Below are 19591 nucleotides of genomic sequence, written 5' to 3'. Positions count from 1 at the left end.
CTTTAGGAATGCACAGAGGGAGCATTTTTCACCGCCCAGACACTGAACTTCTGAAGCAGTGCCAAAGCTAATATTTTACAGATGAGGTTCTGTCGCAGAAAGAGCCCCACATGGTGTCGTTCTTGCAAGACGACACCCAGGAGAAGCTGAAACAAGACGGCTCATGCACTCACACACGACGGTCGTTAGTGACCAGGAGAATTAGTTCACTGTGGCCAAGCACAGAATGAAATCTGCAGGAAACTGCAGAGGCTAAGGTCTACAGAGCCTTGTCGAGATTTTCACCAAAAGCAACCAGAAAAAATACAGAAAGGGGTGAAACGAGCTGCACATTTGGAAAAGTAAACTTAACATCCTGTCGTTAAAGCTGGGAAAAGGGGGGTTTAATGGGGAACTGCAGTTCCAATTTCTCAGACTTGTTATTAAATCTCATTAATGAAATAAATTAATTGACGGTACAGAAAAGAATTACAAATTTCGAATTAAGCACAAAATTGTGCAATTTGTGAAAGTACTGTAAGTCGCCCTGTTGTTGCAAACCCCTGGTCTTGCCAAGTTCTGACCTGAGTTCTCACGAATTACGGCATGAAGCTGCCCTTCCTGCTCACTAGTCACTGTAATGACTGATGTACTGTGATGTACAAGTGCAAGTACAATGTGTGCAGCAGACTGTGCATGCAGAATTAACGAGCTGTATTTTTCTACAAAGCCATTTCAAAGTCGAGAGCAATATTTCTAAACGATTAAAAGAGATGTATTCACAAGTCTGCTTGTTTACGAGGTCTTACGGCGGCAACACATCACGGGACGTTTTGAATCACAGAACATGGCGCTGTGCAGACCTGGAAATTTAATCTATCTTGTGATGTAAATTGGAGGTTTTCAAGTTACTGTGTACATTTTACTTTCATTGCAGTTTGAAATGCACTCATTAATGCTAATTCTCTCTAACCCCGAAATATAAAAATAGCCATGCAGTTCCCCTTAAAATAAATCTGGCTTCATTCGAACGAGGGAAGAGAAGTCATGCAAATGCTCTCTCTGAGCTACTGGTCCATCGTGTTCCCTTATAACGTGCTGAGCGCTCATCAAAGAATGAAGGCTGAACCGACAAGAGCCCACATGACTCCGCTCAGCTTCCAGGACACATGGAAATTCAGAGCTGCTGCACGCTCCGCACGAAACCTTTTCACTTTGCATTGGCGATACTGAAGCCGCATCTTTTTAACAAAGCAAAACAGCTCCAGTAACTCCTGACGCAGGCGACCAATTAACGAGACTCACTTTGTGAGTTACCTGAAGCAAGGGAAGGGCGAGTCACTGCCATGCCAGCAGGATGCCCACCCGATTAAACACCAGACAGCCTCAAGACAGGTTCTGGGCTGCTGACTTGTTAGTACTAATGTGCCAGACATTCTGAATTGCAAGGCCAGGATAAAATCGAAAACTTGAATGCACGCAGGTCACAGGCCCCGTTCGTGAATCCGGGTTTTGGCAGGTATAGGTGCTGGGGAACAGTGACAGTGAGCTCTGTCACCTGACACAAATGAGGTCACGCCAAGGTCACATTCTGCCTTAGGATGCGGGAATACGGTGGGGGAAATGACAGCATAAATCATAAAGAAATAAAAATAAACTTTTTGTGGGCTTTTATGGCCAAGGCCTGGAAGCACAGTAGGATATTCCTAAAGACACCCAAGGAAATTGTGTTTTTTTTTCTGAGTCTCAGTTGATCATTAACTCAAGTTGCGGCTCACTGCTTTGCCTCTCTTGCAAAATTCACACTGAAGGTTTATTTCACCTGAAGAAGCAGAAGCATTACAGCCTTAGTTTTCTGTGACACAAACTAATATTACATTGATACGCAAAGGGTGACAATAGACATAAGAATCCTAAAAGGAAAAAAAAGCCAATTATCTTATTCTTTCTCCCAACTCCGAATTTGTTCTAGTTGAAGCTCTACTGCTGCATGCCTGTGCTGGAGGAAGTGCAGTATGTACAGTCTTGGCACTAAATTACTCACAAATGGAGAATTCACCCCATCCGAGTCAACGTGTGTATATAATAAATAATCCAGCTAGTAAAGACATGCATAATTTATGTCTTCTTATTGAAAAGGCTACTAATTTCACTAACTTGGTACTTTCAGCTGCATGTGAAATGAATATGCAATTGTACGTGAATTATTTATGACTTTACACAGCAGGTGAAGAACGTTGCTGGATGTAGATGGCTTTCAGCTGGAGAGAAGCTTACCTGTTTCAAAACCTCTACTAAAACCAGGCAAAAAATGAAATCGATAGCGAGATCCCGCCTCTCCAGCAGGTAATCTTTATCGCGATGCTGCTCGTCTCTGAAACACAAAGGAAAGAAAGAACAATCAGCTCTTCTCTCCCCTCTTGGGGTTTGTTTGGACATTTTAACACACTGTTACGGCAGCCCATTTTGTCAGGACACCCGTCAACAAGCCCTGGAAAAGTCTGGCTGCAGTTCCGAGGGAGGCGGAAACCGGCAGCCGAAGGAGTCGGCCGCGTGGATGAAAGCCCCAGCCACCCCACAGCCCTGCCGTCGAAGCCATGCGTCTAAACCACATCACGCAAATGCGCTGCTCCGGCCGCTGTGGCACAGTGTGTAGGCAACAGAAAGATGAAGAGGAAATGTGCTTTGAGAAGATGCTCGGCAGGACAGAAACACAGGGCCTCTCTCGGAGCCTTCAGGGGCTGCCGTGAGGACAGGAGGGGGGGGGGGGCGGCGGCGGCGGAGGAGGATCTCGGCCCACCCTTTGGATTTGGTGCTGGAGCGCGGCCGGTATTCGTACGACTCGTCCTCCGTGCCGCTCTGCCGCCGGTACCAGTCGAACAGGGTGCGCAGCAGGGAGGGCAGACAGTGTTCCGCTATGGAGTTCATCGAGCTTATCAACTGCAAGACAACAAGACACACGCAAGGCCGGTCAGCAGCACTCCTGGACTGCAGCGGTGAACACATCTCAACTTACCCCCGTCCCTCGGCTATACCCTCAAAACCCCCTTGAATAAAAAAACCCTGACCAAGCTTTTCGGCAAAGAAACAGGCGTTTTATAAAAAAAGAGCACTTCATTAAACTTACGAGAGGATAAAAGCTGGGAAAGACAAAAGGCACATAATACCAGACAGGTTTTCCTGTCAAGTTTTCTAAGTACAGACCCTGAAAAGAGAAATTGCTACAACCCACAACTCAAAATTGCAAAATTATCTAAATTAAGAAACGAAGATGTTCACAGAACCAACACCATCTCACTTGCACGTACTACTGTTCGTTTTTCACAGACAGCTTCATGCAGAAGACGGAAGCACAGACGGAAGCACAACCAGCGCAGTGACGTGCCAACAAAGAAGCGTGTTGGACCAGTCAGCTTGAACGGCTGGAAATCGGAGTCTTTATTACGTTATTAAGTGAAGGTTTAAAACAATAATGCGTTTCTATTTTTGCTCCCTGAACACAAGCAGCTGATGGCTTCAATACCTACTGTGCCATGCTGCTCATCCTTTCTGAAAAGCGCGCAGGGCCAGTCCCCTGCAAGCACATCCCAGCAGCAGAGCAGGAACACTCTGTTCCAACCGCTAGTGCAGGGCTACATGCAGCACGGGCCCCTCCGCTTCAGAGGAGCTCGGTTTGAGTGGGAACAGTGTATCGGGGTCAAGGAGAGTGGGCTTGGAAACCAAAACGCTGAGTCCTTTCAGGCGCCGCCAGCACCTCTCGTGATTCTACCGCCACAACAGAAGAGAAACGGGGCGCCCTGGGGCCGAGCAGCGCGGAGGGGGTGCGGGACGGAGCAGGAGCGCCGGCGCTGGGGGACACGAGTCAGGCAGCGTGGCAGGAGGCGGATCTGCCGAGTCTACATGCGCACCGATCCTGCGGGCACTGGAGACCCACTCTTCCGGCGGTAATTTCTAAGGTTGCCGGCTCGGCGCAGCAGCGCTAATGTGCGTCAGCGAGTGACGTCGAGGCTGGCTTGCCGCCGCAAGCTTGCCCCCCCCGGGGCAGCCTCGCGCGCCAGAGCCTGAGCACACACACACCGCTGCAGCCGGGGGCAGCGCTGCACGGAGGGCTTGGCGGCCTGTTCGCCAGGCGACACCAATACGCCTGCCGGGCAGCGGGGATCCCGCCGGCGCGCCTGCCTGCCAGAGGGGCTTCCTTCTCTCCGGGCAGCCTGGGGAACTGCTGCCGGACAGTCAGGTAGGGAAACAACTGGAGTCCCAATCGGATGGGTATGAAATGAAAATTACTGGTGACTCCAAGATTTAGCAAAAAAAATTAATCGCCAAACCACCAGCTATAAAAATCTCCCTTCATACTGGGGAATGGAAAGCAATGAAACATCTTGCGCATTGAAAGGTAAAGGTCTGAGACCCTGCACTGGGGTCGGGCAAAATGGCTCAGGGGAGCAGCTAACACCCAGAGTGCCTAGTGAGCACCCACACCCTGGAGCGCACTACACTTGAAACACCTTCTGTGTTTTACAAGGGCTGGCAAGTTAAACACCTACATAAGATCATAAAATCATGACAGCAGATGCGGTTTATCTGCAATTAAGACTACTTGGCTGTTTACCGAGAACTGCAAAATGCGTAAATGCAGTTCAGCTGGATTTTAATAGTGTCAGTGAGTTCACACCCAACATGGCAAGATACAAGATCTGGGCTTACAATGACATCGTAACATACTTTCAGGCCAATTCACTACACCTGCCATCCCTTTCAAGTAACACCTGAACAATAACATGTCGAATACTGACAAGCATTTTGAAGCAATAAAATTATATTGTCCATTACTGCACTTCATGTATATGATCGTACTAAATGAACACACTGCTTAGTGCAGTTATTAACGTTAGTCAAGACTTCTATACAAATGATTTGAAAAGCAAATCTTTTCTGTTCTGACTGCATTTATCCAAGTGTAGTCAACTATGATTCATACAATCTGAAGTATGAATAACTTTAAAAATGCTACATTTTAAATAACTTAAATCTGACTAAATGTCTACAGAAAGATTATCAAATGGGGGAAGAAAGCAACTTTTAAACACCTACAATATTGCTATAAATTATGTTATACTTTGAACTAGCAAAAAACACCCTTCTGTTATAAGGAGATATACGGTTTCCTTTCCTGCGAAGTTGAGGAAGCTACACCGATGGGCTCTACGCACTGGGGCAGCACAGGAATCGTTCTGATCACAGGGCTGGACTTTTGAAAAATAGAAAAAACCCACGATAGTTTCATTTCAAAACTCCAAAGGGGAATTCCCATCTTGTAAAATACAATATTATCCTTACATTAAAATCAGGCCTGTGGTGAAAATCCCTACTAAAATCAGAAAATCAAAGCTGTTGAAAAATAAATGCATTCAATGTCTCCTCAGGGCAGGTTGTGTGATTTAAGACATTAAAGCACAGAAGCAGGGGACCTCTGTAAGGTGTGCATGAGGAAACCTCAGGCTTGAGTCCTTCGGAAAGGGCTGCTTCGTCCTCAGCCTCTGTCCGGCCCGGAAAGAAAGGGAGCAGGACAGACCCTTCGCTGCTGGACAGCAACGTGATCAGACAGCAGCAGGGGAATGAGCTGAAGAAAACGCCACTGAGAACTAACCGATATGATAATGCAAGACAACAGATTTGTTCAGCCAGCATTAAAAGTCCTTTCATTGAAGTGCTGTGAGGGGTTGTACACTGTTTGTCTGAAGCAGAGGTCTGGCTGTGCTCTTTTCTTTGATCCAACTATAATATTGAAGTCTGTTCTCATCTGAGGAATTCCCGCACTGAAAGGGACACTAAATCTTTTTTTTTTGTAACCTGCTGCAATGTGACGCATAGTAGGGGGACAAACCACTCTGCTAAGCAAAGGATGGAAGATCAAGTATCACTGCTTCCACCCTCAAATGCCTTCGACCTCCTCATGTATCCTGTCCGGACTGGATGGCAAGCTCTTCCCAGCCACAGAACGAGGTTATCTTTTACTCCCACGGCTCTCGTAACCTGCTTCATTTGGATAAGTAAATTATTACTATATTTTATTTTCATGATGCATTATCTGTATTTGTCTCATTCACTGAGGACCCAACTTCTTTATCTTCCTATATCTGCATGGTGAGGATTATTTAAAACTTCTGACTTGATTTTTGATCTTATTCATGCATGTCTTTTATTTGTTAATGGACTCATATGCAGTTTAATGTACTACGTATCGCATTACATCTTATACCTGCCTGAAAAAGCAATTTTCCATCTAGGCCAGTAAAGTAAGCAGGTAAGCAAGTCTTGCACACACTGCAGTGTCTGCTCTCTGTGTATTGAGGGGGAGAATGGCCGTGCTATCAGTGCTCTCAATAGTGCACATTCCCCAGGCTGTAAGGGCAGACTGATGAAATGGGCTCACAAGGATACATTTGCTAGCATCTGTCAGCTTTATATTTTAGATCTTCACCATCTTTTGTAAATGAATCCCTGGATGGTGCAGGTACATTAAAATTGCATGAGGTGCTGTAAAGGCACTGAAAATAAATGAACAAACAGGCAACACTGCAGCTTCACACACAGTTTAAGACTCGTCTGTAAAAACTCTTCTCCATCTGTAGCCACAACAATAAATAACACAACTACACTCTGGATTCAGAGTCTGCTACTTCGTTCCCATTAGCTGTGGCAGCCTTTTTAATAAGAATAAACAGCTCCCCTCTACATGTTGAATCAGCATCAGATGGGCAGGTGCCGATCTGCATGCAGTCTTAGGCGAGAAGGTTTCAAATCCCATGTCAATTTTCCACATAAGAGTCTCATGAACGGTTCTAAGAATCTTGCCAAATTAAGCAGCAGAAAATCTGGTTCATGAATAATGTTTTAATGAGCTGCTTCTTTTTTTTCCCCCTAACTTTTCCTCACAAAAAAAGCACCTTGCGACGGCCAGAATCACCTATATCTGGACCACATCTGGTGACCTTTAGCCCTCTTGGTGTCCTGTGAAGTGTTTTGGGCAAATAAGAAGCCTGTGTGTCAGGAGCACAATGCTGGTGTTTTTACTTAGGTGGGCATGGTCATTTGCAAGAGTCTCCTCCGACACATGGCTTCCTCCCACACCTGGGAAGAGTACTCGGTGCCCTGGAGGAGCATGACGTGAATCCCAATCTGGGCCTCTGCGGACAGGCTGCTCCAGCTCTGCAGCTTTTTCCCAGGTGACAACTGGCCATTATTTCCACAATTCCGTGTGGACTTTCAAATCCTCATGCTCACCTAAAAGGCTCTCCATGGCTTGGCACCTCAGTACCTGTCTGAGCTATTACCTCGCCCTACTCCCCACCGGGCAGCCTTCACTCCTCTTCTTCTGCTCTCCTCACTGCCCCCCAAGCCCGTCTACACTCTGTGGGTGACAGGGCCTTCTCCTGTTATGCCCCCAAGCTCTGGAACTCTCTGCCCAAGAATATCAGAGAGTCACCTTCTCTAAACTCCTTCAAATCCAGACTTAAAGCCTTCTTGTTAAGAAGAGCCTTTACTGAACTGGTCCCATTCTTCACCCCTCTGCTTTTCTTAGTACCACCCATCCACGGTCTCCGCTGTGTATTGTAATTGTGTTTTATCTTGTACATTCTTTTTATTCATTGTTGTTGTCATTCTGTAAAGCGCTTTGAGAAGCGCTATATAAAATAAAGTTTATTATTATTTAACCAAGCTGACGTGTTGAACCAAGGACACTTGGATTTGCACCCACTTATAGAGGACGGCGCTCCACTGGAAGAGTCTGAGTGGCGCACCAGCAGGGCCCCAGCAGGGATATGAACCCCCAGCCCTCGCAGTGACGAGCCCAGGCCCGGAGGCCCTGCTCCAGTCTGCTGTGTGGAACCTGAATTCTGAGCAAGGAGCACTGACCTGATCAAACTGAGGATCTTCTCCTCTTTGAAGAGATCTCGACAACAGCTTCTCCTGAAAATGAGAGAAAATAAATTTTAAAATGCAGGCCCGTACACCGTCTTTTAAGGGCAAACCCACTGAGCAGTTGTTTTTTTTTTCAAATGAAAAAACAGACATTTCCACACGTTAAAATTCCTTTCGGGAGAAGTAGCCATGTTCAAGTCACAACTACAGTGTCACAGCTGGGAACCCACAACCCTCTGGTCTGGAGTCCCAAGCACTAAGCCCCCCTGCTGTCCAAAAGGTAGAAAACAGGACAAGAAGCAGCACAGAACCAAACTGGCCATTTAATAAGGGTTTTGTAATTAGACTTAAGTTGCATGAAATACTGTAATTCACGGCCACAATGAGAAGAAGTTCTTCAAGAAATAATAAGCCAGAGACTGGCTACGTTTGGACCAACACTCCCATCTAATTCAGGGCTAAATGATGCTTCCATAAAATCGCCAAATTTCAGGAAAAGAGGACAAGGAGGCCAAAACTTGCCGCTCTATAATTAAAAATAATTAATAAAAAAAAATGAATAAGTGAGAGTGCTTGCTGGGATAGACTCTGGCTTCCCCACAACCACACACTGGAGCAAGTGGTGGGAACACACTGGATGGATGGGCTGATAAATTCAGGAGTGCAAGCAAATCACTTGCGATTCCCAGCGGAAGGGAACCGCATTCAGCGCCGATATGATGGCTACTGTGGGTCGCGGAGCCCGGCGGGACGAGTCAGCGGAGCGGGCATCGCGGGTCCTTAACCTCCTCCCTCTCAGCTGCCGGGCCTGCCCAAGTCCAGCAGCGAGAAACGCCGGAGCGTCCCCAGGAGCTGCTGCTCCTTGTGCATCGCCGCGGCCCGAACAATGAAGCCTTATGCCTCTCGCGGTGGCCCCGCGAGCCGCACGCCAGCCGCCCAGCCAGAGCTCCCTGCCAGGCATTCCAGGGAAAACACGAGATCGCCTCTGGGAAAGGAACGGCACAAGCGGGCTCTCCCAGAATGCACAGCTTTCAATTCCTCCCCTTCACCCACGAGTCCCTGAAGGTGGCTCGTGCCTCTCGGAAATGTATTTCCATTGGCTCTCTGTGATCTCTCTCATGTGGGTCGTTTCGCCGCTGATGTCCAAAGAAGTCCAAAGCCACGATCCAGCGGGCTGCTCTCGCTCATCCGCACCGCCTGAACAGCCCTGCTGTGATGCACACAGGAAGCCCTGGCCCCACAGCTGACGAACTCACAGCCCTGATGGGCACCGACACAGTCCGCCTATTAACGCTTAAATAAAAAGCTTTTCTATACTGAGGCTCTAATCCCTTTTAACCTCAAGACTTCTGGGTTCTGTTCTTTTCACTTCCCTTCTCGGGGACGTCAGACGCTTGTGTCCGCTCTCATCATTTAAACCACCCGGAGACGGGGAGGATGCGAGCCTGCTTAACCTGTGAAGAAGTGTCGTGGTGCAGTTCATTTCAATGAGGCTCGAAATCTCCCGTTCTAATCAGCGATACCTGACCAAATGCTCACAATAAACACGGGCCATGTTTTAGTTCGGGGGGGGTCACAAGTTCCATTTATCAATCACAAAATTCTAAAATAACCAAGTCTGCACAACAATAAGACATTCTCAAACTACAAATGAGCTGAACCATGTTTATACTTTTGAAGATAAATATCAGCACACTGAGCTGAACTCACCAGTGGTTCGGCCATCACCACTTCGATCTTCTTCTCCGCCTGGACCGCGAACTCGGCGAAGAGGCTCTTGATGACGTACTCTCCAGGCTTGAGCTCGGGGTCGATGGTGATGCAGGACATGATGGCGCCCCTCTTCGCCCACAGGGGGGTGTATCCTGGAGGAACTCGGCGTCTACTCACACTGCTCACTGGGGCCGAGGCTGCAACAGAGGCACAAGAGGGGCACAGCGTCAGAGCCAGGCGCAGGAAAAGATCAACGAGCATTGTCCACGGCAGAAGCAGCAAAAACTACTGGGTAGCAATGCAAATTCAAGATGAACACGTTCTAGAAGGGAGTTCAGCCCATCCTGTTCCAGTTAATTGATCCCAGATCCCATTCAACTGGTTCCTGAAAGAAAACAGGGTATCAGCTTCAAGGACATGGCTAGGTAGCCTGTTCCAGACTCCCATCACTATCCGAGTACAGAAGCGTCTCCTGTTCTCCCATCACTATCCGAGTACAGAAGTGTCTCCGGTTCTCCCTTCTCTGTCTGGGTATATAAGTGTCTCCTGTTTTCAGTTTTGAATTGCACTTCCCAGAAGTTTCCATTACAACAATTACCAGTCTCCCAAGTTCAGAATTTGCTCCACTTTAACTCAAAAGCAACAGAAAATCATTGCCTCTTGCTACTGTGCTTCTTTAAACTGACACAACCGGTTTCAGAAAATGGGGTGCTATTTCCCCTGGCCGCCATAAACCTTATACAGTAATTAATAGCAGGATTCTGCAGCTGGGCAATAACCACCGTTAAGCTGTGACCGCCAATAGAAGAGCACACTTCTCTCATAGCATCCAACCCTGCCGGACTGCCTTCACTTTGGCGCAGTGAAAGCACGCAGCCAGGAACACCAGACAACCAGGGGAACCTGAAACACAATCAGAACCTTCTCTCGCAAACTGTACCTCCTGTATTTCAGTCCTCTGGTCTGAGGCTACAGTACTTCACATCAAAATCATTGTGGCTCCTGCAGTGTAGACTGAAACTTTCCTGCTGGCATTTCCTAAAGCTGAGTTTGTGCCATGAACTCGGAGGAAGAGAGAAGCCAACGGCCAGGACCAGACGCCGAAATGCCCCAGAGCTTCCCAGTGGCAGGCAGGAGCTGCCACGGCAGTCACTGACCCCGACAAGGGGGGCTCTGCAGACAGGTGGGGGCAGGGCTACTCGTCCCCGGCCTGAGCCTTGAACACCACCCCTCGCCATGCTGCAGGCCCGAGGGGCAGGCAAGCTCTCTTCTAGTAGAGGACCAGTACAGTAGGTTATTGCCACGTGTACACGTACGCTGGAATTCTTCATCGCACCGGGACACAAACAGTACTACAGACAACACTGAAAAAATATTTATTATATATTCATACAATAATATAATAATATATATGTGGTAGTGAGATCAAAAGAAAAAAATGGTTGACTATGTAAAAAGTTCATAGTGCAGATGAGTATTAAGGCACTGTAGTTAGCTGTTGAGGATGCACACCGCAGTGGGATAGACGCTGCCCTTAAGTCCAGTGGTCTGTGCTTTAACAGTGGGATACCGCTTGCCAGAGGGCAGGGGGAGAGCAGTTTGTGGCCAGGATCGTTGGGATCTGGAATAATGGATCCCAACCATCCCAGTTCTCTAGTTTCAGCCCCAGACCTCAGTCCGGACGAACAGCACAGCAGTGGCTGGTGCTCAGAAGTACATCAGCCCCAGAAACACGAAAAAAATCAGAAGCCGATTGCCAAAAAGCTCGCCCGAAAAAACACGTGTGATTATTCGATTTAGAGCAGCTTCTGCTCTGCACTTAAAAGAGTGAAGTGTTTGATTAAGTGTGAGAATCTGAGAAACCAGCCTGAACAAAGGTCAGGACCACCTGCTTGAATGAGAAAAAGAGTACGAGGAAGTGTGAGCAACAGGTGAGACTGCATCAATTTACAGCACGTCGCCCAGAAAGACACCTCTAAGAGCACAGCATCCCTGTACTGTCCTACTTCACAGATGAACACGGCATCATTTACAGCTAGACAGTAATATTTGACGAATTTGTAGTTACATCATTTACCAGCCCTAATCCATTATTATTTCCAAAAGTCTGAAACAAATGTACTGAGCCCATTTTTAGTGGTTTGTGAAATCCGTTCTCAGTGAATATACAGTAGGCTCCATATATGGTCAATGGGATTGTTTCTGTACTGGTTCACTAAAATCAAGAAACACATTTTAACTAGTAGCTTGAACAGTCTGGTGCAGAATGGCCCCTGTGTGTCGCCCAGGTGGGGCTGCTGGTGCAGAATGGCCCCTGTGTGTCGCCCAGGTGGGGCTGCTGGTGCAGAATGGCCCCTGTGTGTCGCCCAGGTGGGGCTGCTGGTGCAGAATGGCCCCTGTGTGTCGCCCAGGTGGGGCTGCTGGTGCAGAATGGCCCCTGTGTGTCGCCCAGGTGGGGCTGCTGGTGCAGAATGGCCCCTGTGTGTCGCCCAGGTGGGGCTGCACTTCAGGGTGGATAAAGCAAGTCCTGTCCAATAGGTTAAGCTTTGGGACCCTCTGGGAAGAAGCAGCCAAAATAAATGCAAATTTCTTCTTCATACTGCTACTACTAAACAAGCAGCTGAGCCCGGGAGAGTACAAACCTGGCAGATTACAGATTTTCTCAATGAGTTGTCTGAAGATTACGCATTCCAAACTGCTTTGCAAGTTCAGTAAAAATAAAGTACTTGGAAAACAAACTGAAACCAGTTCAGGGGAAGTGTGTGAAGCCATTTTAATTATCCTCCGGAGCAAGCCAAACCTCCACGAGGCTGGTTCACAACTTAAGAAAAATCCAGTGCAAAGGCGAAGGTTTTGGGTGTGGGTTTTGAACAAACACAACATACACAAGAAAAAATAAACCAATGAATCATTTGCCGATTAGCAGCCTCCAGATTAGTTCAGTTTATGGCAGTTACAGTCTGCCAGATACACAGCCTCAATTGACTCCTACATTAAAACTGGTGTTACCGAGGAGTTTATTAGTGCACTTGCCACACTTGTGACAGAACTTTTACTGCCCTCATTACTGTCTGCAATACGTTATCTGCCAAAAAAAGGCTTCTAGTGACATGAGAACAAAGGTTCCAGATACGAAGTAAAAGACGAACTGAGGATGTTCCTTCATACAAGAACTGAGAGCGGAAAAAGCTTTGCTTCACGGTGGGGTGTGGCGCAGTGCTCGACTGGACAGACACCCCTCTCCGCGTCATTCTCACAGTTGTCCACATCTGCTCCGGGGAACTACGCCACACTTATCTGGGACCTCTTCTGTCACATACAGAACGGAGACCGGGCGCAGATCTTGGAATGACAGAGCGGGCCTTTTGCTCTGTGGCAACGGCGATATTTCAAAGCAATGTTTGTTTTTTTTCAAAGATTGCTTGTGATCCCGTACAACATGTTTTCTTATCTGTAAATGGCTTCTCACTGTGTGATACACTGTGGAGGTGGCGTCCCTGCTCCCGAGTATAGGAAACGTCTGGGAAAGTGTTTTTTCTGGTTACCAGGGACACAGCAATCAAACAGAGAAAAACACACACTGGCAGCCCGCTGGCCTGCAGGCTGACTGGACAGGCACTCTTAGGAAGGGACTGAAAGATCGCACCCAGCTGTTCGTATTTTCTCTGCTGAGTCCAGGAGTCCATATCCGCAGCCCAGGGTATTCTGTGTGAGCAGCAATACCCCAAAAGGAGAAGAGGGCTCTGAAACCCATAATAGAGCCACATAGGCTTCACAGAACTTTAACCAAAGCTCAATTTTGACACAAAAGTCATTTTAGTTAATCTTTGATTGGCTCGTTGACCTATTCGTCAATACAGCACGACTGTCTACCAGCCTGCAAGCCGTGCAGGAAGAAGAGCTCTCTTTCGCATAGCAGCTCTTCGTGACACCCCGTGGGAAGGGTGGGGGGGTCCCCCACGCAACGTCGTAAACTAGAGCCTGCATGAGCCAAGAAGAAGAAGAATTACGAGCCTCCCCTCACTGAAACACTAACAAACCAGGGAAAGACCCTTCAGCTGCAGGTCAGAAAAGATACACTGCTGTAATAATGATCATGCAAGAACTACTTCAGCGCTCCCTCTGAACTTCTGATCAAGCACCTGAAGTAACAGATTCGGCCCGTCCAGCTCGGCCACTAAACCCCTGCAGGACAGGAGCTTGGTTTCCGTCAGGGAGACAGCAGCAGCAGCAGATGGAGTGAAGGAGCTGTGTTTCAAGCACAGTGGTGCTGGAGACAGAGTGGGGGGGTCGCTGTGACTGGCCAGTCGCCCCCCCCGGAGGCCCAGCGCTTCTGGGACAGAAAGACCGCGACGCCTGAACTTTTCCCCTCGACTACAGGAAAAGTGCAAAGCATCCCGTCCCCGAGCTGGAGCACGGCAGGCGGGCCGCAGGCGGGGGTCCGCGCCTGCATCTCCTGAGCTCACCCGGGCCCCTCCCGCCGGCGGCGAGGAAGGGACAGGGGCGGAGACCTCGGGGTTCGGTGTGAGAGTCGCACACTCCAGAGCGTGGTCGTGAACGGTAAAGGCTGCAGACTGACTACACCCGAGACCCCGGGGCAGAAAATCAAGGCCACAGACGCAGACAGACACCGTATGCAAAGAGATTCAAATCCCATCCTGACACGTACCGCAGGTGGCAGTTCAAGCGTCGCTGCTCTGAAAGCCAACATCGCAACAACACAGCACTTCTCTCAGTGCTATATTAACTATCACTCGCACTCGCTCAGGTTAGAATTTACTACTGTGCGTATCAATACAGAAAAGATTCTCGCTGCTGACAGACTAAGGAGAACTCTTACAAATCTCCTGAAGAAGGAATATTTTCAAATAAAAAAATTCTTCCCCAAATGAGCAGTTTTTTATGTATTTTTTGCGTGACATCGCATCACGTTTTTTCATTGATTTTCCATTTCGATGTTTTTTGTCCATGCGTGCAATTCTGGTAAAACCTTTGGCATCAAAAGAAAGTGATGAGCAAGCGCGTTAGTGCTGCTCTGGTTAACAACAGTAATCCTCTCTGTGAGACGCCACTCACCGGCGCTGACTCTGTCACCTTCCTGACTACCGGTCAGGGTTCTCTCAACATATTTTTGTCGTAGCAGATATTTAGACTAAATTAACTAAAACAATCTAATGAGAAATAAGATTTATAAAAAAAATAAGATGAAGGAACAAAACAAAACATCTAAAAAAAATGATCGAATCACAAAAAGAGATGGGAGATGACAGAATTTTTAAACTAGTCAGTCTCTACAGAAAAACACTAAATTAGCGCACTACTGGTGCAAGAGACTCCTGCAGTCACTTGTGTTGTTGGACCAGTAGGGGGCGTACTTCCCTCTGGACACGAACCAGGAAAGCCGTGCTGCAGGAGGGGGTCGTCCTTCAGATGGGCCATTCAAGTGAGTTCCAGGTGTGGGACTAATGCCAACAGCCTTTAATACGTCTACCTTCGGGGCAGCAGTTCCTCCACACCTGGAGCCCTATCTGAAGCACCAGCATAGGGACGTGGCATGACTCGCCTTGAACAGACGCTCCGAGGCGCTGGGCTCAAACCCAACTCTTTCAAGTTAAACAAAACACTGAGCGGGACGTTCCTCCAGAGCCGTGAACTCGTCTTTCCCTGCCACCCGCCCCTCGCTGCTGTACGCCGAGTAACTCTTCTACAGACGGCCCGCTCTCGGCGCCCGACGGCGGCGCTGTGGGCCGACTCCCCTCTGATGCAGGGCCCACGCGGGGCCCGTTGCCATGACGCGGAGACAACAGGGCGTTCTGGAGCCCCCTGGGAGCGTCTCTGCGCGGGAGGACGAGCAGAAGCAAGACCCCTCGAGGGCGAGCTGGAAACCCGCGCACAGCTCCACCACTACCGCTGCACTCCACGGACTTGAAAGAGCCCCAGAAGCGCACGTTGCCCAGGGCTCTGCGCGTTTTCACGGCCCTTGTTTTCGGCCGGCAGGCCAGTGAGCAGGACACCACGCCAACCCCGAGGCCCCGAGACGTCGAACCCCCCGGCACAACAGGCACAGACGGATAATGATCTTCAGGCGTGACTGAGCTTATAAACTGGCTCGAGATGCTGTGCTTCATCGCCCCCCCAGGACCCCCCCGATCTGCTGAAGAAGGGCCTCGAGCACCGTCCCCATGTGTGTCAGCTTTACTGCGCAGAGACAACACAGGGCAGGGCCAGCGCCGGGCTTCTGGCAGCAGGAGGCCTGAACGATCCCGGGAAGAACCGGACAAGATGAACCATTCAGCTGGAAAGGCGGTGTGTCCGACGGAGGGATGAGTGTGTCTGCAGCAGGTGGGGAGGCATGTGCCCTGTGAGAGGCCAGACCTTCAGAAAGCTGCCGAAACGGACGTGACGGTCAACAGGGGAGATTAAGCTGACTGGCATTTAAGTTGCGTGTTATTTAACTTTGTCGTTGTTGCTGCTGCTGTGTTTATGTTTTGGTGTTTCCTTAATGTCTTCGTACTGGAGCACACATGCAAATAAGTATTTCATTGCACTCGTGCATCTGACAAACAAACTGAACTGAACTAAGCTGCGTCTTTTCAGCCTGAGCATAGCGGCCACTGCAGTGAGTCTGAAAGCCAGGACAAACTCAGCGCGTCACGTGTGTAAACGGGTCTCTAACGCAAATGGTTTACAATTGTGGAAACTATTCACAATTCCATAAACTATTTAGCTTTAATCAGAAAAATAATTTAAGTTTTATTAATTGTTAGTTTATCATCATCTTGCATTTGAATATTATCATGTCCAAAACCAAATCGTGGATTAACTGCAGTACCAAGCACACGGCGCTGCACATCAGCACGTCGGCATTTATCTCGTGCAATGCAGCCCTCCGCGCTGGTGAAAGGGCAGAAAAGACAGTCGTACTAAAAGATTCTCCGATTCCTTCCTCCCCTGACTGCATCCTCTGCAGCTCTGTAGGCTACCAGACACCACATAATGAAGCACAGAGAAAACTCCCTGCTCCCAACGGGGAACTTACACGTGCAGGAGAATAGGAATTCCGAAACGACCGGCGAAAAGACGGCTGGCAGCCCGTCGACACCGTCCTTCACGGGGAGCTGGGCTGGAGGAGCTCCCAGCAGCGCTCGCTCTGCGAGACACTCAGCCTGCCAGCAAGCAGCTAAAGGAGGATGGATGACTGTCGAAGCTGCGCCATTGTTTACGAGGGAGGTCAACGAGTGCTGCAACACATGAGGAGCAGGTGCAGGGGGAGAACGGAGCTCTCCGGGACGCCAGTTTATTACAGGGGTCTGAGACCAGCAGGGTTCAGTGATCCATGGAGACAGCCTGGTCACAGGGCACAGAACTGGCACCGCGCCTGACTAAAGAGAAGAAGCAAGATTTAAAGGTTCTGCAAGACATACCCTGCTTACTGAACTGCAAATATTTGAACCATACAGACGGTCAATTTATTACCTTCACAGGAACAATGTGTGAAAGCGAGGAGGTAGAGTTTATGGGTAAAATATGGAACCAGTTTAAGCTACTGAGAAAATGCCGTGTGCACGATCTATAGCAACAACCCCATACATTTTGATTGAATGGATTTTATTTCTATGGCTTTAGAAACAAAATAAGACATTTTGTAACTGGTAATATCTAATGAGTAGAGTGTTACGTACTGTTCAGCTATCAAGCTGAATTCCCGCCATGATTCAGAATGAGACAGTGAAATGTACACGCAGGAATGCAGTATCACAAGAGATACTGTGCATGCACTCTTCTGTACTGGGCTCACGGGCAAAATGTATTGGTGCTGTATCGCCTACTTGCACAGCTTCTGTCCTACCCTAGCTCCTCTGCGTTTTCAAAACTAAAAAAAATACCACCTGCTCCAACATCTGGACGACTTAATCCAGACACTGACCAGAACCTCTTGCTAAAAGACTGTCGTGACAAAGAGGAGCAAAGTGCTCGTTTTCAGAGCAGAAGGGAGTGCCAGCAGGGAACGCAGCTATGTTAATGACGGCCATTAGAGCTGTTGCGCTTGCCGAGACAGATCAGCGCTGACCCCTGCCCCTGTGCACTGGCTTAATCCTGCGGGATCGGAAGCACTGTGTCACCGGGCATCGCCTTGTCACAGGAACACATCTACCCCAGTCGCAAACGCTCTGCCACTACACCAGGCTTGCAAGCACACGATCAGCACGGTCAGACCCCGCAAAGCTAGACTCACTCCGGACGCCCGGGTCAGCCAACCCCTCTCCTGTCCTCACAGCGCGGCAGCAGCGCTCTGGGCCAGCCCTGGCGACATCGCTAACAGCGCTACAGCTGCTAGCACCTCAAGGCAAGCTGAATGCGTGTCGTGAATGAGATGCGTGTGGCACAAGGTCCTGCGTCGCTCGCTTCATCAGACTGCAGAGCAGCTCTGCCAGGCGTGAGGCCGGGACCACTGCAAGCTCCCCTCTCACCTCCGCCGTGGCGGCAGAGGCGCACACTGGCACTGAGCAGGCATCACGGAGCAGAGCTCCAACACAGGTCCCCCACATGGGTGCTGGACACACCGGGAACGCTCCGACATGAAGGAAACTCCCAATCTTGCGTAATTTGAAGCTGCAAGAAACTCTTCAAGGGCGAATGCTAATGAAGGATATATGCAAAATAAAAGTCACTTTTTGAACAATCCGCCAAGGCAGAAAGATATGAGGTGGTGTTTTAGTCCAAGTACAAAGCTATCCTGGCTTCTCATTGAGCCCAACTTTGACTAACAAATCAGGTTTCCTTCTGCTGTCGTTTTCCTCAAATACCTCGCAGCTTTCAGCTTGTGACAGCAATGTGCTCCAATGTTTCAATGTGGAAAAAAGGCTGTGGTGGAATATACTATTGCAACACAGTCTGAGGCTACTGACACGGAGCAACTTTTCCAGAGCACAGGACTCAGAAAACTGGTCACGCTACAGGATGTCCAGACAGCACTTTTAATGAAGCTGTTTAAATAGGAAAAAAAAACTTCTGTTAAAAATAAATGTGTGCCAACACCCAGCAGCCTTTTCATATCACTTCCTTCTCTAATCTCAGGACACTATTATTTGAAAGAGGAGCTTTGCGCTGATCTGCCAGCGTGCTTTCCTCCTGCTCGGAGATCCATGGGAAGAGCAGAGAACACTGTACCACAGAGCAGCAGCTTCCCAGGAATGGCTGGGAAAGCAGGAGAAAGGAAATGCACCACCTAATGCAGCTGATCTCGCCATTTCTAGCCCACACGCTTTGTGAAACCGGGCTCTGCAGCAGCAGAAGGTGGTGAACGTGGCCTGTGGGGGGGAATCCCAAATTCACTTAGACATGGACAACAAAGAGAAAAGGCTGAAACACAGGCTGAAAAACAGCCGCAAGTGGCAGTGGAGCTGCCCACCCTCAGGTTATGGGACACTATTTCCTACATGACTGTAAAGCCTGCAATTGAAGCTCAGGCCAAGAGAATTGCGCAACTTTACTGTTCAAGGCTCCACCTTGAGCAGTAAAAGTAGATCACGCCCCCCCCGTGCTCGGTCATGCCGCGTGCCCTTCGCAGAGATCCGTGGTCTTCGGGTTCACGCCAACGCTGTCAATACAGGCCGCACACTCTCGGGGGGCGGCACGCATGGCTGCAGATTCAAAGCACACTGGAAGTCTCCGGGTCCTTCAGCACCAAACACGCGAGGACCCGAGCTGGAAGAAACGCCAACAGGACCGGGAACCGGTCCGGAAGGAATTCCATGTTGGAAATGTTTTGAAAACCTCTGCACCCCTGATCCCAGCCTGGTACATGTACCTCCCTCTTCATCGTATCACTGTTTTTAAAACAAGCTGTTTTTATAATGCAGGAAATGGAGAAGAAACCACCTGCCAAATCTTTCTTTTCAACTGTGCACTACTTTCACAGCCTTCAACAGCGGTAGCACTGAGTTGGCACGTCTCGCAGTTTGCCTCTCGC

The 19591-nt window shown here is 48.9% G+C and overlaps 1 protein-coding gene across 17 annotated transcripts in view; it reads right to left on the bottom strand.

Annotated features, from left to right (window-relative positions):
- Window positions 1-19591, bottom strand: part of fryl (furry homolog, like) — a 127737-nt gene that overhangs the window by 56945 nt on the left and 51201 nt on the right. For all 17 annotated transcript variants that reach the window (XM_088632147.1, XM_088632928.1, XM_088632088.1 and 14 more), the window contains 4 exons: window positions 9616-9815; window positions 7900-7953; window positions 2780-2919; window positions 2257-2353 (listed from right to left, as the gene is read on the bottom strand). In XM_088632147.1, coding sequence (XP_088488273.1) covers window positions 2257-2353; window positions 2780-2919; window positions 7900-7953; window positions 9616-9815 — 491 coding nt within the window. The remainder of the gene's footprint in view (window positions 1-2256; window positions 2354-2779; window positions 2920-7899; window positions 7954-9615; window positions 9816-19591) is intronic.

Source organism: Lepisosteus platostomus, chromosome 1 (genome assembly GCF_059453375.1).
Source record: "Lepisosteus platostomus isolate fLepPlt1 chromosome 1, fLepPlt1.hap1, whole genome shotgun sequence".
NCBI classification, from domain to species: domain Eukaryota; kingdom Metazoa; phylum Chordata; class Actinopteri; order Semionotiformes; family Lepisosteidae; genus Lepisosteus; species Lepisosteus platostomus.
Note: the sequence above shows the minus strand (reverse complement) of the source record. Positions and strands in the feature narration are given on the sequence as shown.